The sequence below is a fragment of the Saccoglossus kowalevskii genome, chromosome 9 (genome assembly GCF_978046115.1).
Source record: "Saccoglossus kowalevskii chromosome 9, keSacKowa6.1, whole genome shotgun sequence".
Classification (NCBI taxonomy): Eukaryota; Metazoa; Hemichordata; class Enteropneusta; family Harrimaniidae; genus Saccoglossus; species Saccoglossus kowalevskii.
In genome coordinates, this window is record NC_140649.1 from 18,756,986 (window position 1) to 18,770,784 (window position 13,799).

Here is a 13,799-nt window from a genome sequence, read left to right on the forward strand (position 1 = left end):
AAATCGAACAAAGGATTCTTAACTCAGCAAACATTGGAAAATTTATTTATTTGACGTCGACATCTTTTGTGTATTTGGGTATACCCATAGCATCAAGATGAACAAACGATATGATTGAATCGATCTTCGCAGTATTTATAATGACACAGAATAAAACGGCTTCGTTTTAACTTATTGCCTCGTTAACAATTTTGTATCGCTTGTTTGGTTTAACAGTGTGTACACATCGTCGTTTCCGAGAAATTCCATCTAGTATTTCTGAAAGATTAATTTCATATAAAAAAATAACACTCTCCGACTGCGTTGTGAATTCGTAAATCATCTCTCTGCGATGTTATAATTGATTTCGATTTAATTTGATGTGTGTGTCTGTATTCTAGGCATGGCGCGCGTTTTTAAGACATGTCAATATCTGACATGCGCACAGTGTGTAGTTCATTTCATTTGCAATGTAAATTACTCTGGTATATATGACCTGTTTGTTAATAAGCGCGCCGTTTATGTTATCTGACAGATGAAGCTAGGGTGCCGTTATGCTATCTATATGCCAGTCATTTGGCGAGGATTGAATGTACTTTGATCGTCCACTATCATATCATTGATGCGATGACCTTTTGAATTTCCACCAAATTACTTCTGTTCATTTCAGGGATACTTAGTCCGGAAACATTGTTAAATATGGCGGCGTTTTGAAGATCAATACACCCACGACGGTGCCGCACAATAAAATAATGTTGATCTCGCGTTGTTCAAATCTCCCGAAATCTTGGACGATATCTACGGGTTAACCAGTCCAGTCGACACTATGAGAACGGCGATTGTCTTCGCGTGTGTGTTGATTTGTTGGTGCACGAGGGTGTTAGCTACCGCTGTGAATGTTGTGTGCCCCGCTGAGTGTTCGTGTAGTTCCGCCTTGACGAATAATCGCGTCAATGCCGTGTGTGAAGACGTCGACGATCTAACAAGTACGGTGAGTAAATTGCCTAACAGTACAACAAGTCTGACAGTCGAACGCTCTGTCATCTCTACTCTCGAGTCGGATTGTTTTCTCAATGCGCCGTTGTTGGAAGTACTAAACCTAAACAATTCTAAAATAGAAGAGATTATCCCCGGTGCCTACCAGGGTTTGCAGTACTTGAAAACGTTAAATCTTAGTGATAATTTTCTCAAATCGATGGAGGATGGTGATTTGCGTGGACTGTCAGCGCTAGAGACGTTGGACTTGAGTCGAAACGGGCTCATCGATATGGGTTCCCCAGGCTGGCTCAGTCGTTCACCTAATTTGCGATTCTTATACTTGGACGGTAATCGCATTACCCAGCTTGCATCTGGAATATTTCAGAATTCTGAAAATCTAGAATTATTGTCTCTGACGGACAACAGACTGACTGACATTGGCAGTACGGTGTTCACAGGTCTCTTGAATTTAAAAACACTTCGTCTAAACGGAAACATGCTTACTTCAGTACCATCCGATGCACTGGCATCCATTAAATCTCCACAGTTTACGTATTTAGATTTGAGCAACAATCCGATCCGAATATTAGAAAACTACGCGTTTAACAACGATGGAGGTAAGAATCTAAAGGGCGCCCTCTACTTGAATAACCTCGATCTGATTCCAGACGAGATTGAGAAACACGCGTTCGTAGGGTTACAGGAATTACGTAGTCTCTATCTCAGTGGAAATCATTTACATTTGCTTCAAAGTGCCCAATTTGCACCGATGGAAAAACTTATGTTTATCGCCCTCAGTGGCAATCCATTGGTCTGCGATTGCAGGATGCTGGATTTCGTCAGCTACGTTGAAGTTACGCTACACGCCGTCACCGGTCTTTGCGACCAACCGATTTACCTGCGCCGGCATCCAATCACAAATTTGCAATTGTCGGAGTTTCGTTGCGAGCAGCCAATGATAAAAGACCATGCCGGAAATCTCAGCGTTCAAGTTGGAAATAGCGCCACCTTCTGTTGCAATGTACAGAACCATTACCTCGGCGATGTTGAGATAGAATGGTTCCATGACGATCGAAGACTTCGCTATGAAGATAAAAACTGCCTAATGAAAAACAATATTTCACCCACGGACGGTGGTCTATATGTCTGTGTGGCTATGACATCGGATATATATGATGAAGTTGCCATTGCGTTAATTGTCCACCAATTGCCACGATCTTCAGACACCCTGCCTCATCTCACTGGAACCTCGAACGAAGAAACTCCACTCATTGCCATAGCAACGAACCATACATTAGAAGACGACGCGTCTTCACGGCACCATAAACTTATTATTGTTTCGGTGTTACTCTCAACTGGGTCGGCTATATTGATTGCGTTGCTGGTTGTCTACGGTCTTGTCTGTCGGCGACAAAGGCGGCCAAGTGCAACCAACGGCATCGCAAGTAGAGGACTTATATCAGAATCTATGGCTGTACCTTTGGTCGAGGAGGACTCGTTGGAAATGACCAATAGTGAATCTGCTGAAATTCAACGAGCTATATCGAGACAGACTCGAACTCAGTCACAAACGTCAGACGTATAATAATGGTATACATGTATATTTAAAGCGGGAGGGTCGTCACCTGCGCACGCGCGGAAATTGAGTCCAAAGCGACGATAACAACACACGCTGAAAATGCAAAGGCTCATGGGTAGGCGCTTGTTTGTAAACAATGACACGCTATGGCCATCTGACACATGCGTAGGTGACGACTTCCCCGCCTTAAGTTTACGTCACCAGTATGTTGCCATTGGGTGATAGTAGGATACGAGTGGGCGACTATTAGGTCAGGGTAGAAAACCTTTGGGTTACAGTGAGATACCAGTAGGCAACTCTTGGGATACCGAGACTAATGTGCTTCATTGACAGTTTGTCACCCGTAGTTTACCTGTGTCATATTTTTCCACACGTTTCATGATTATATTTTTTTTTATAAGGTTATGAGATTTGAATTCTGTCCAAGTGTGATTTCAAATGTTTTGATGTTCGTATCATTCGTTTTGGGTTCAGTTTCTCATATCATTGTGTCATGCCAGCCGGTATGCACTTGTAAACCAGCGTAACATATACACATAAATTACATTAACTAGAACCCATAAACAAACTCCAAGTACAACAAAATGTATATTGTTTTTATCATTTGCATATTTGTATTGATTTTATATTATTACTTATTAACCTACTTAACATATTAAATAATTGACAAATGTAGCGATTAAATTTTAAAAAATCGGTATTGCCTATAGTTAGAAACAGATTATCGCTCGTGAGTTCGTTCCACTACAACTGCATTAATGTCACATTCTTTGTAATATGTTCCTATGACAACAGCAAGAGTCAAATAAACGTGCTGAATATTTGTTTCTGGCTGCGTGTGATGAATTTTGTCACAGTAACAAGGTATTTGTTTTGTAATTTCAACATACTTTTGGTGTTCAACTTCAAGGTTTCGTTCCCTGTGAATCACCACTTTGACGGTGATTGATGGCGATGACATTAACATCCAGCGGTTAGTATGTTTAAGGGTGGTAGTCGTCGCTCCACGCATGCGCGAGATATATGGGTCTCATATAAACAAAGATGGCGACTTTGACTGTTGTGCAGATCAACGACTACGAACTGAGACGTTTCCAAGCTTTAATTAGATATTTTTAGGTGATTCGAAGGTATCGAAGGATCCACGGGCAGTAATTAGTGCAAGTCGCGCTCAGGTCAAACCAAAGACACTAGACAAAGACACTTTTCTAGTGTGTTTGGTCAAACCTCATACTTTCATTTAGAAGAGCGCATTGGATTGTGGGAAAATCAATGTTTATTAACACAAATGCCGCGCATGCGCAGCGCGACGACCACCGCACTTCAAAGTTAAGAGTTCAATGTCAACTGATCATGGTGACTATCGTCGAATACAGCGTAACGTAGACAAACAACAGAGAAGAAAGACAAGCTAAGTAAGATAATGTAACATGCTGACGAATCAATAACTCTGTGGGACTCCTAGAGATCACGTGCATGTACATGATACAAATATTACTCAGACTATCCCATTGATCATGTATATTATATTACAAATATATCTCGGTCTAGGTCATTAACTACCTCTAGAGATCACGTGCATGTACATGATACAAATATTACTCAGACTATCCCATTGATCATGTATATTATATTACAAATATATCTCGGTCTAGGTCATTAACTACCTCTAGAGATCACGTGCATGTACATGATACAAATATTACCCAGACTAACCCATTGATCATGTATATTATATTACAAATATATCTCGGTCTAGGTCATTAACTACCTCTAGAGATCACGTTCATGTACATGATACAAATATTACCCAGACTATCCCATTGATCATGTATATTATATTACAAATATAACTCGGTCTAGGTCATTAACTACCTCTAGAGATCACGTGCATGTACATGATACAAATATTACCCAGACTAACCCATTGATCATGTATATTATATTACAAATATATCTCGGTCTAGGTCATTAACTACCTCTAGAGATCACGTGCATGTACATGATACAAATATTACCCAGACTAACCCATTGATCATGTATATTATATTACAAATATATCTCGGTCTAGGTCATTAAACTAGGACTACCCCTAGAGATCACGTGCATGTACATGATACAAATATTACCCGGACTATCCCATTGATCATGTATATTATATTACAAATATAACTCAGTCTAGGTCATTAAACTAGGACTACTCCTAGAGATCACGTGCATGTACATGATACAAATATTACCCAGACCAGTCCATTGATTATGTATATTATATTACAAATATAACTCGGTCTAGGTCATTAAACTAGGACTACCCCTAGAGATCACGTGCATGTACATGGTACAAATATTACCCGGACTATCCCATTGATCATGTATATTATATTACAAATATAACTCGGTCTAGGTCATTAAACTAGGACTACCCCTAGAGATCACGTGCATGTACATGATACAAATATTACCCGGACTATCCCATTGATCATGTATATTATATTACAAATATAACTCGGTCTAGGTCATTAAACTAGGACTACCCCTAGAGATCACGTGCATGTACATGATACAAATATTACCCAGACTATCCCATTGATCATGTATATTATATTACAAATATAACTCGGTCTAGGTCATTAACTACCTCTAGAGATCACGTGCATGTACATGATACAAATATTACCCAGACTAACCCATTGATCATGTATATTATATTACAAATATATCTCGGTCTAGGTCATTAACTACCTCTAGAGATCACGTGCATGTACATGATACAAATATTACCCAGACTAACCCATTGATCATGTATATTATATTACAAATATATCTCGGTCTAGGTCATTAACTACCTCTAGAGATCACGTGCATGTACATGATACAAATATTACCCAGACTAACCCATTGATCATGTATATTATATTACAAATATATCTCGGTCTAGGTCATTAAACTAGGACTACCCCTAGAGATCACGTGCATGTACATGATACAAATATTACCCGGACTATCCCATTGATCATGTATATTATATTACAAATATAACTCAGTCTAGGTCATTAAACTAGGACTACCCCTAGAGATCACGTGCATGTACATGATACAAATATTACCCAGACCAGTCCATTGATTATGTATATTATATTACAAATATAACTCAGTCTAGGTCATTAAACTAGGACTACCCCTAGAGATCACGTGCATGTACATGGTACAAATATTACCCGGACTATCCCATTGATCATGTATAGTATATTACAAATATAACTCGGTCTAGGTCATTAAACTAGGACTACCCCTAGAGATCACGTGCATGTACATGATACAAATATTACCCGGACTATCCCATTGATCATGTATATTATATTACAAATATAACTCGGTCTAGGTCATTAAACTAGGACTACCCCTAGAGATCACGTGCATGTACATGATACAAATATTACACGGACTATCCCATTGATCATGTATATTATATTACAAATATAACTCAGTCTAGGTCATTGAACTAGGACTACTCCTAGAGATCACGTGCATGTACATGATACAAATATTACCCAGACTATCCCATTGATCATGTATATTATATTACAAATATAACTCGGTCTAGGTCATTAAACTAGGACTACCCCTAGAGATCACGTGCATGTACATGATACAAATATTACACGGACTATCCCATTGATCATGTATATTATATTACAAATATAACTCAGTCTAGGTCATTGAACTAGGACTACCCCTAGAGATCACGTGCATGTACATGATACAAATATTACCCGGACTATCCCATTGATCATGTATATTATATTACAAATATAACTCGGTCTAGGTCATTAAACTAGGACTACCCCTAGAGATCACGTGCATGTACATGATACAAATATTACACGGACTATCCCATTGATCATGTATATTATATTACAAATATAACTCAGTCTAGGTCATTGAACTAGGACTACCCCTAGAGATCACGTGCATGTACATGATACAAATATTACCCGGACTATCCCATTGATCATGTATATTATATTACAAATATAACTCGGTCTAGGTCATTAAACTAGGACTACCCCTAGAGATCACGTGCATGTACATGATACAAATATTACACGGACTATCCCATTGATCATGTATATTATATTACAAATATAACTCAGTCTAGGTCATTAAACTAGGACTACCCCTAGAGATCACGTGCATGTACATGATACAAATATTACACGGACTATCCCATTGATCATGTATATTATATTACAAATATAACTCGGTCTAGGTCATTGAACTAGGACTACTCCTAGAGATCACGTGCATGTACATGATACAAATATTACCCAGACCAGTCCATTGATTATGTATATTATATTACAAATATAACTCGGTCTAGGTCATTAAACTAGGACTACCCCTAGAGATCACGTGCATGTACATGGTACAAATATTACCCGGACTATCCCATTGATCATGTATATTATATTACAAATATAACTCAGTCTAGGTCATTAACTACCTCTAGAGATCACGTGCATGTACATGATACAAATATTACCCAGACTAACCCATTGATCATGTATATTATATTACAAATATAACTCAGTCTAGGTCATTAAACTAGGACTACCCCTAGAGATCACGTGCATGTACATGATACAAATATTACCCAGACTAACCCATTGATCATGTATATTATATTACAAATATAACTCAGTCTAGGTCATTAAACTAGGACTACCCCTAGAGATCACGTGCATGTACATGATACAAATATTACCCAGACTAACCCATTGATCATGTATATTATATTACAAATATAACTCAGTCTAGGTCATTAAACTAGGACTACCCCTAGAGATCACGTGCATGTACATGATACAAATATTACCCAGACTATCCCATTGATCATGTATATTATATTACAAATATAACTCGGTCTAGGTCATTAAACTAGGACTACTCCTAGATATCACGTGCATGTACATGATACAAATATTACACGGACTATCCCATTGATCATGTATATTATATTACAAATATAACTCGGTCTAGGTCATTAAACTCGGACTACTCCTAGAGATCACGTGCATGTACATGGTCAAATATTGTGTATATTAAATAGAACTCGGACTAGCCCACTGTTTGTTTTTGTTTTTGCAGTAAACACATCAGTATTTATTTGATGCAAATTAAATGTTAGTGCGCATGCGCTTCAAAGTACCTGTACGTAATTCCTATGTACATATATCATATTATTTGGAAGAAGCACAAAACAACGTTTATCGTGATAGAGGGACTATGGTTTATCGAAAGACAGAAATAACAAAGCAGCGCAAGGGAAACAAAAGTCGCTAATATGCTGGAAGCACAAATTTAAGTAAATAACTCTTCATTCGAAAGTGTGTTCATCTCTGGCACATAAATAAATAAAGCTGCAAGGAATTTCAACCTGTTTTCTTCGACAGTTTGATGCTCACATTTTGTGAAGTAATGTCTGTCACCAAGTTGCATTGATGTTGTCATGACGATGCTATGGGGCGACGCCCTCACTGGCGGAGTCCACATGCCGTCATGACAACGCATGCAAAGTATTTAGACTATTGGTTGAACGATTAACACTGTCGTTTATAAAAATGGGGGGTTCTAGCGTATTAAGTTAGAAGAGGACCGGGGGCGTATGGTGACGATTGTAGTTGTAATAAATACCCGGCTATACTATATTACTGGTGTCCTTATGACTGAATGGTGCGTATAAGTGTCGAGCAATCCTAGTGTACCACTCATTGCCTTGCGAGTTACCCATTCCCCGTTACAACCACTTCCCGTGTATTGAACCTGACGAACCATCCATCCATAACAACCCCTGATAGACGAAACCCGCATTGTTTACATGTCTCTCATCTCCTACTGAATTGCAATGGCAAAAATGTCACATGTGTCTTCCTAATTACACAGGTGGGCAGTGAAACGAAGTTCTAAAAGTTTTTCGTTTTTAATTTGGACCAAATAACTCACAAATTTGTAAGCATCTTTAAAACTTTTGTAAATATCATGTTTATTTTTCTCTGGATTATTAAGAAGTTTTGGAGAAATCACCGCCAAAAATGAAACAGATGTGCGGTGTCATCTAAGTCTATGTGCAAACCATGAATCATAGAAATTATTTTTACATTCGCTAAAGTCTATAGCTAGTAGCGTGTTGGATATACAACAACCAAACTTTTTATAATATGAGGTTATTACGAGAATACCTCAGCGAAGGTCAATGTGACGGCGTACTGTCAGTGTGCATACCTTGAGGTATCCTCGTAATAACCTTATTATTATACATCTTTTACAGATTCTGCACTTTTTTATGTAGTCTAGAAGCGGATGCATGTAATTTACGACTTCAGTGAAACAAAGTGGTAAAATAATTGTAAGTGTCAACACATTCTATTTAATTTTGATTAATATAGAACTTAAATTTATCACCCACAATTTTGTCAAGACTATTACAAACCTTGGTATTTTTAGCAATATTTATTGATTGTATCAATGCCATTTGTGGCCCTTCATGAGTAGTTGACTAAAGTAACAGATCGTCTGTATATAACATTCATTCAAACTGTATAATTCAACAGAATCAAATTTATTCACAGTATCACAGATCTTATTCACAAAGATATTAAACAATTGAGAGTTGATGTTATAGCCCTGTTCGGCAACCCTGCGGGAAGTAAAAAATGAAGTAATCCCTTTTTTTAATTTGGCACTATTGTCAATAGTGAAATTATACTGTGACGCACAGAGTACAATGGTTGTGCCTGTGCGTTGGCCAAGCGGCCATTCCCAGAGAGCAAACAAGTGGGCCAGGTCCGGTGTGTCTCTGTCTGAGTCTGTATGTCTATATCTCTGTCTGTATTTCTCTAAAGTAACATGTCTTTTTATAAGGTAAATCACGTGATCCAAATTGATACATCACATGACTCAAAACACCTTTTATGATAGGACAGTAATTCAATACACCCGCATAATTTTCCCGAAATTACATTGAATAAAAATACAAAAGTAGTTACAAAAGTGATTTTAGCACCTTCGCATCGTGGTGAAATTCTTTAGTGGTTGATTTGTCACAGGTGATAATGTTTTACGAATTATATTAATACACGTGGTGTCATACACTGTCAGCTTCCCATATACCACATACTCGCTAAAAGTGACACGGATATTGTTTTAGAAACCACGCTTATTGATAGCAATGTGAAGATACGCTTGATATTGTTTCAATAAAAGCGTCACTCATGGGAATCCTGACAAAGCCCAATGATGGGTGTCCGTACTGTGACCGTGACGAGCGATATGATCTGGTGCAATCGATTTAAATTAAAGCGTCTTCGCCTTTACGCTGATGTAATCAAAGAAAGAATGAAATTGAAAAAAACACTCTGATTAGTGAAAATATACATCAAGTACTTACAAATACTTACATTGCTAGCAATTCTATCAATATGATGGCATGAATAAGATATTGCATAATGTTGTGTGCATCTCCTTAATTTGAAAATAATCTGAAATGTCATTCAGTAGTCATATACATTGATTTAACTGAGTTGAAGAAGTTACCCCTTACCCCTAATTTCAATAGCATACACAATAGACCACCTCAAACTGAATCAAAAACCTTGGAAAGGTCAATAAAACATGAAAAAAGGCGATTTTCAGATTTATTTAATTTACTGTTAACATATTTAGTTGTTAAAGATTACATTATAAAAATATTATAAAAATTGATTGTCTACTAACTGATTATTTAAGTCAAGTCAGTCACTTGAAAATTGGAATAAATAAACTAGAATTCCACTGAGACGGAAAACTAACTGACTTTAAAACTGGATTTAGTCAAGGCATCATTACAGGTAAAAACTGGTACTTTGCTTTAACATCTCATTCAAAATTAAACCTGTTCTAACCTGACTTTAAGAATATGGAGTAAGATTTCCTTATTAGTAAAATCATGGTCAAGCATTTGATTACTCTTCAATGACTTCTTCATATAACTAATTTTATTTTTAAAGTGCCTGTGAAATGGCTGCTATTTTCACGTCTAAAATTATCAAATGATACATAAATATTATTAATTTTTATGTTTCTAAGCATAAATTATTTTTTTAAGTGAAAAAATGTGTTTTAAACTCAGTCTACAGCAACTTTATTTTTTGTATTTTAAAACGAGGCTCCTCATTAGCTATTCATTTCCATACAGAAATTCCCCTTGTGACGTCAGAAAGGGAAGTTGCTGGGCAGCTCGCATTGCCGATACGTGTAAATAAGGCAAATTTCATGCGCATTTGGTCCTACATTACGTCATCGTACGAACATTGCTATTGGGGCCGGGATTTCACGATAAACCATACATTTTTGTTCATACTAAGATAAACAAATTTGATGCAATATTCAAAGTTTAATCATAATTAGTTTATCAGTATCCGTTACCACAAATGTAGAATAAGAACAATTCTGAGGCCCACCACGCGCATAACATGCACTTGACCTCCAAACAAGCAAGCATTATCCAGTGCTTGAAACGCACTCCATGTGTTTAATGTAAAGTATATTACAACCTACTAAAGGAGGTTAAAGGTCACAAAAGAAAATAACAAATAACAATTAATCAAATGACAATGGTTAATAGTTTAAAAGACAACCAAAATAGACTAAATTGAAGTTAGTAACGGAAATATATAATAAAATAAAATGAAACACCAACAAAAAACTATAAACTGAATATAAAAACAAAACCCAATGAACACATAGTAGATATAAAAAAAATAGTCAATGACTAAGTAGGTGCTGCTGTCTAATAATAAAGCTCTATTTCAGATATTGTGTCTGAGGAATTGTTAGGTTATTATTTGACATTATTTTTATGAATTTATTTTCAGGTGTAATATTTGTAAAGTCAGGAATAATCTGTTCAGCTTCATTGTATAAAATGACCCTCACTTTACTATATACTGGGCATATTATGAGGAAGTGATGTTCATCTTCAATGTTATTTTTATTACACAATTTGCAGATTCTGTCGCTACTTTTGATTCTATTGTCTCTTTCAATTTCTAAATTGTGATTGCTCAGTGTGAATTTAGTTAGGGCACTTTTCAGTTCTTTATTTTTTAGCTTAATTAAGTAGTTTTCCAAATGAAGTTTGTTTTAAATTTGTTGTATTAGTGTAGTTGTTACTGACAGCAAAAGCCATTGGGACGGTGAACCCCGCCTGTGTGTGACGTCACACGGATCTAGCAGCATACCGCCAACAAACAGCATGCCGAGATGTCAACGCTTATGAATACCGACTCAAATGAAAGCTGTCGTGTGTAGAAAAGAGTTCGGTGACCCAAGTAAGTCAGAGGTCAAAACAACAAACAGTTACGCTTGCATTACACCGGACCGTCTCATTGTCAATTTTCACACACGTGACCCCTTTTCAGTTGCCATTGTAAACCAATTTACGTTCAACACAAGTCATTGAAAATGACACAGTTCCCGTTAAGTTTTTGAAAGTTCTTATTGTGCTCGTCTTATTAAAGCGGAGGGGTTGTCGCGAGCGTGTCCTTGAAACTTGAGTTCCAAGTGGCGTATACAACAGATTGTTTATTTACATCAAAACATGTATTCCGTGTAGTAGTAATATGGCCACGAAAAAAACAGCCGTTATTTGGCCATCTTTGATCTAATTATGAAACACACTGATATGTATGATGTATGTACCAAATATGAATGAAAATGGTACATAAATTGTGGAAATATAGTAGTAAGGCCAAAAAGTCAGATGGATGTCAATCGGCCATCCTTGACCAGATTTTGAAACAAATTGTCATGGACATGCATCCTAACATGTATAAAGTACATGTATGTGGCAAATTTTAATGAAAACTGACAGAGCACGTCCAAGATACCGCATAAAAAACAAACAAGATGCCTGCCAGTCGACCATCTTTGATCCAATTGCAAAATAAATCGTCATGGACATGTATCCTATCATGTGTAAATCCATGTACCAAGTTTGAATGGCAACTGACAAAGCATGTCCAAAATACAACATTTTTAAATAACAAGATGGCTGCAAGTCGGCCATTTTGAATCGAGTCCCACATAAGGTACTAGGCACATGCAAAGAATAAACGGAATCGGTCCACAGGATTCTGAAATATGACTCTGGACAGACTGACGCACGGACACACGGACGGACGGACAGACTCAGGAACTCACAGATGGTCGGGGACATGTATCCTACCATGTATGATCTATGTACTAAATTTGAATGAAAACTGATAAAGCATGTCCAAAATACGACATTTTCAAAAAAGCAAGATGGCTGCCAGTCGGCCATCTTTGATCCAATTGTGAAATAAATCGTCATGGACATGTATCCTAACATGTCTAATCTATGTACCTAGTTTGAATAAAAACTGACAAAGCATGTCCAAAATACAACATTTTCAAAAAACAAGATGGCTGCCAGTCGGCCATTTTGAATCGAATCGCTAAACCACTGTATGTGCATATGTCCCACATAAAGTACTAGGCACATGCAAAGAATGAAAGGAATCGGTCCAAGGAATTCTGAGATATGACTTTGGACGGACGCACGGACGCACAGACGCACGGACGCACGGACGGAGACCGAATTATAAGTCCCCGTTTTCGGACCTCGTCCGAACGGGGACTAATAAGTTTATTTTAATGTAGGAAAAATAGAACTACAAATACGTATGCAGGTCATGCCAAATATGTTGATAACATAAAGTTCTTGGCAAAATCTGAATTTCATTACAACAGTGACATTGACCCCAGATTTAGTTTTGTGACAGTTTAGAAGAATACCGTATATACAGGTATTAGTATGTGTTGCCATAGACGGTATTAGGGTATTCCATCTACGGTTCAACGTACGTGTTGTGTTTGTTTAATGAGTGTGACATTTTTTGATCGAATTTAGTGTTTAGCTTGCATATTTAATTTGTGAAGCGGACATAGTAACGTATAGCAATAATTGGAATTTGTCAATGTTAATTCTATTGCCATTTCTTGTGTTTGTTCATTTTTTGCGTTGACGGCCATGCTTGTTTGTAACACGGAACTACGACAAAGACTAACGAGTGAATGATTTACTAGTGACCCCCTGTAGCTGTACTGTGTTGCCGTACATAAATAGTCGACAGGTGACTGCTTGAGTACTTTCCTGTTTCACTACGAGTGCGTGTCACGAGAGTTTGGGTCAATCGAGGACAAG

At 37.2% G+C, this 13,799-nt stretch overlaps 1 protein-coding gene across 1 annotated transcript; it reads left to right on the top strand.

Moving 5' to 3' along the window:
* Window positions 1–568: 568 nt before the first annotated feature.
* LOC146738936 (uncharacterized) lies at window positions 569–3,365 on the top strand. The gene has a single exon (XM_085503763.1). The coding sequence runs from the start codon at window positions 806–808 to the stop codon at window positions 2,540–2,542; it is 1,737 nt and encodes a 578-aa protein (XP_085359889.1). The 5' UTR covers window positions 569–805; the 3' UTR covers window positions 2,543–3,365.
* Window positions 3,366–13,799: the final 10,434 nt, after the last annotated feature.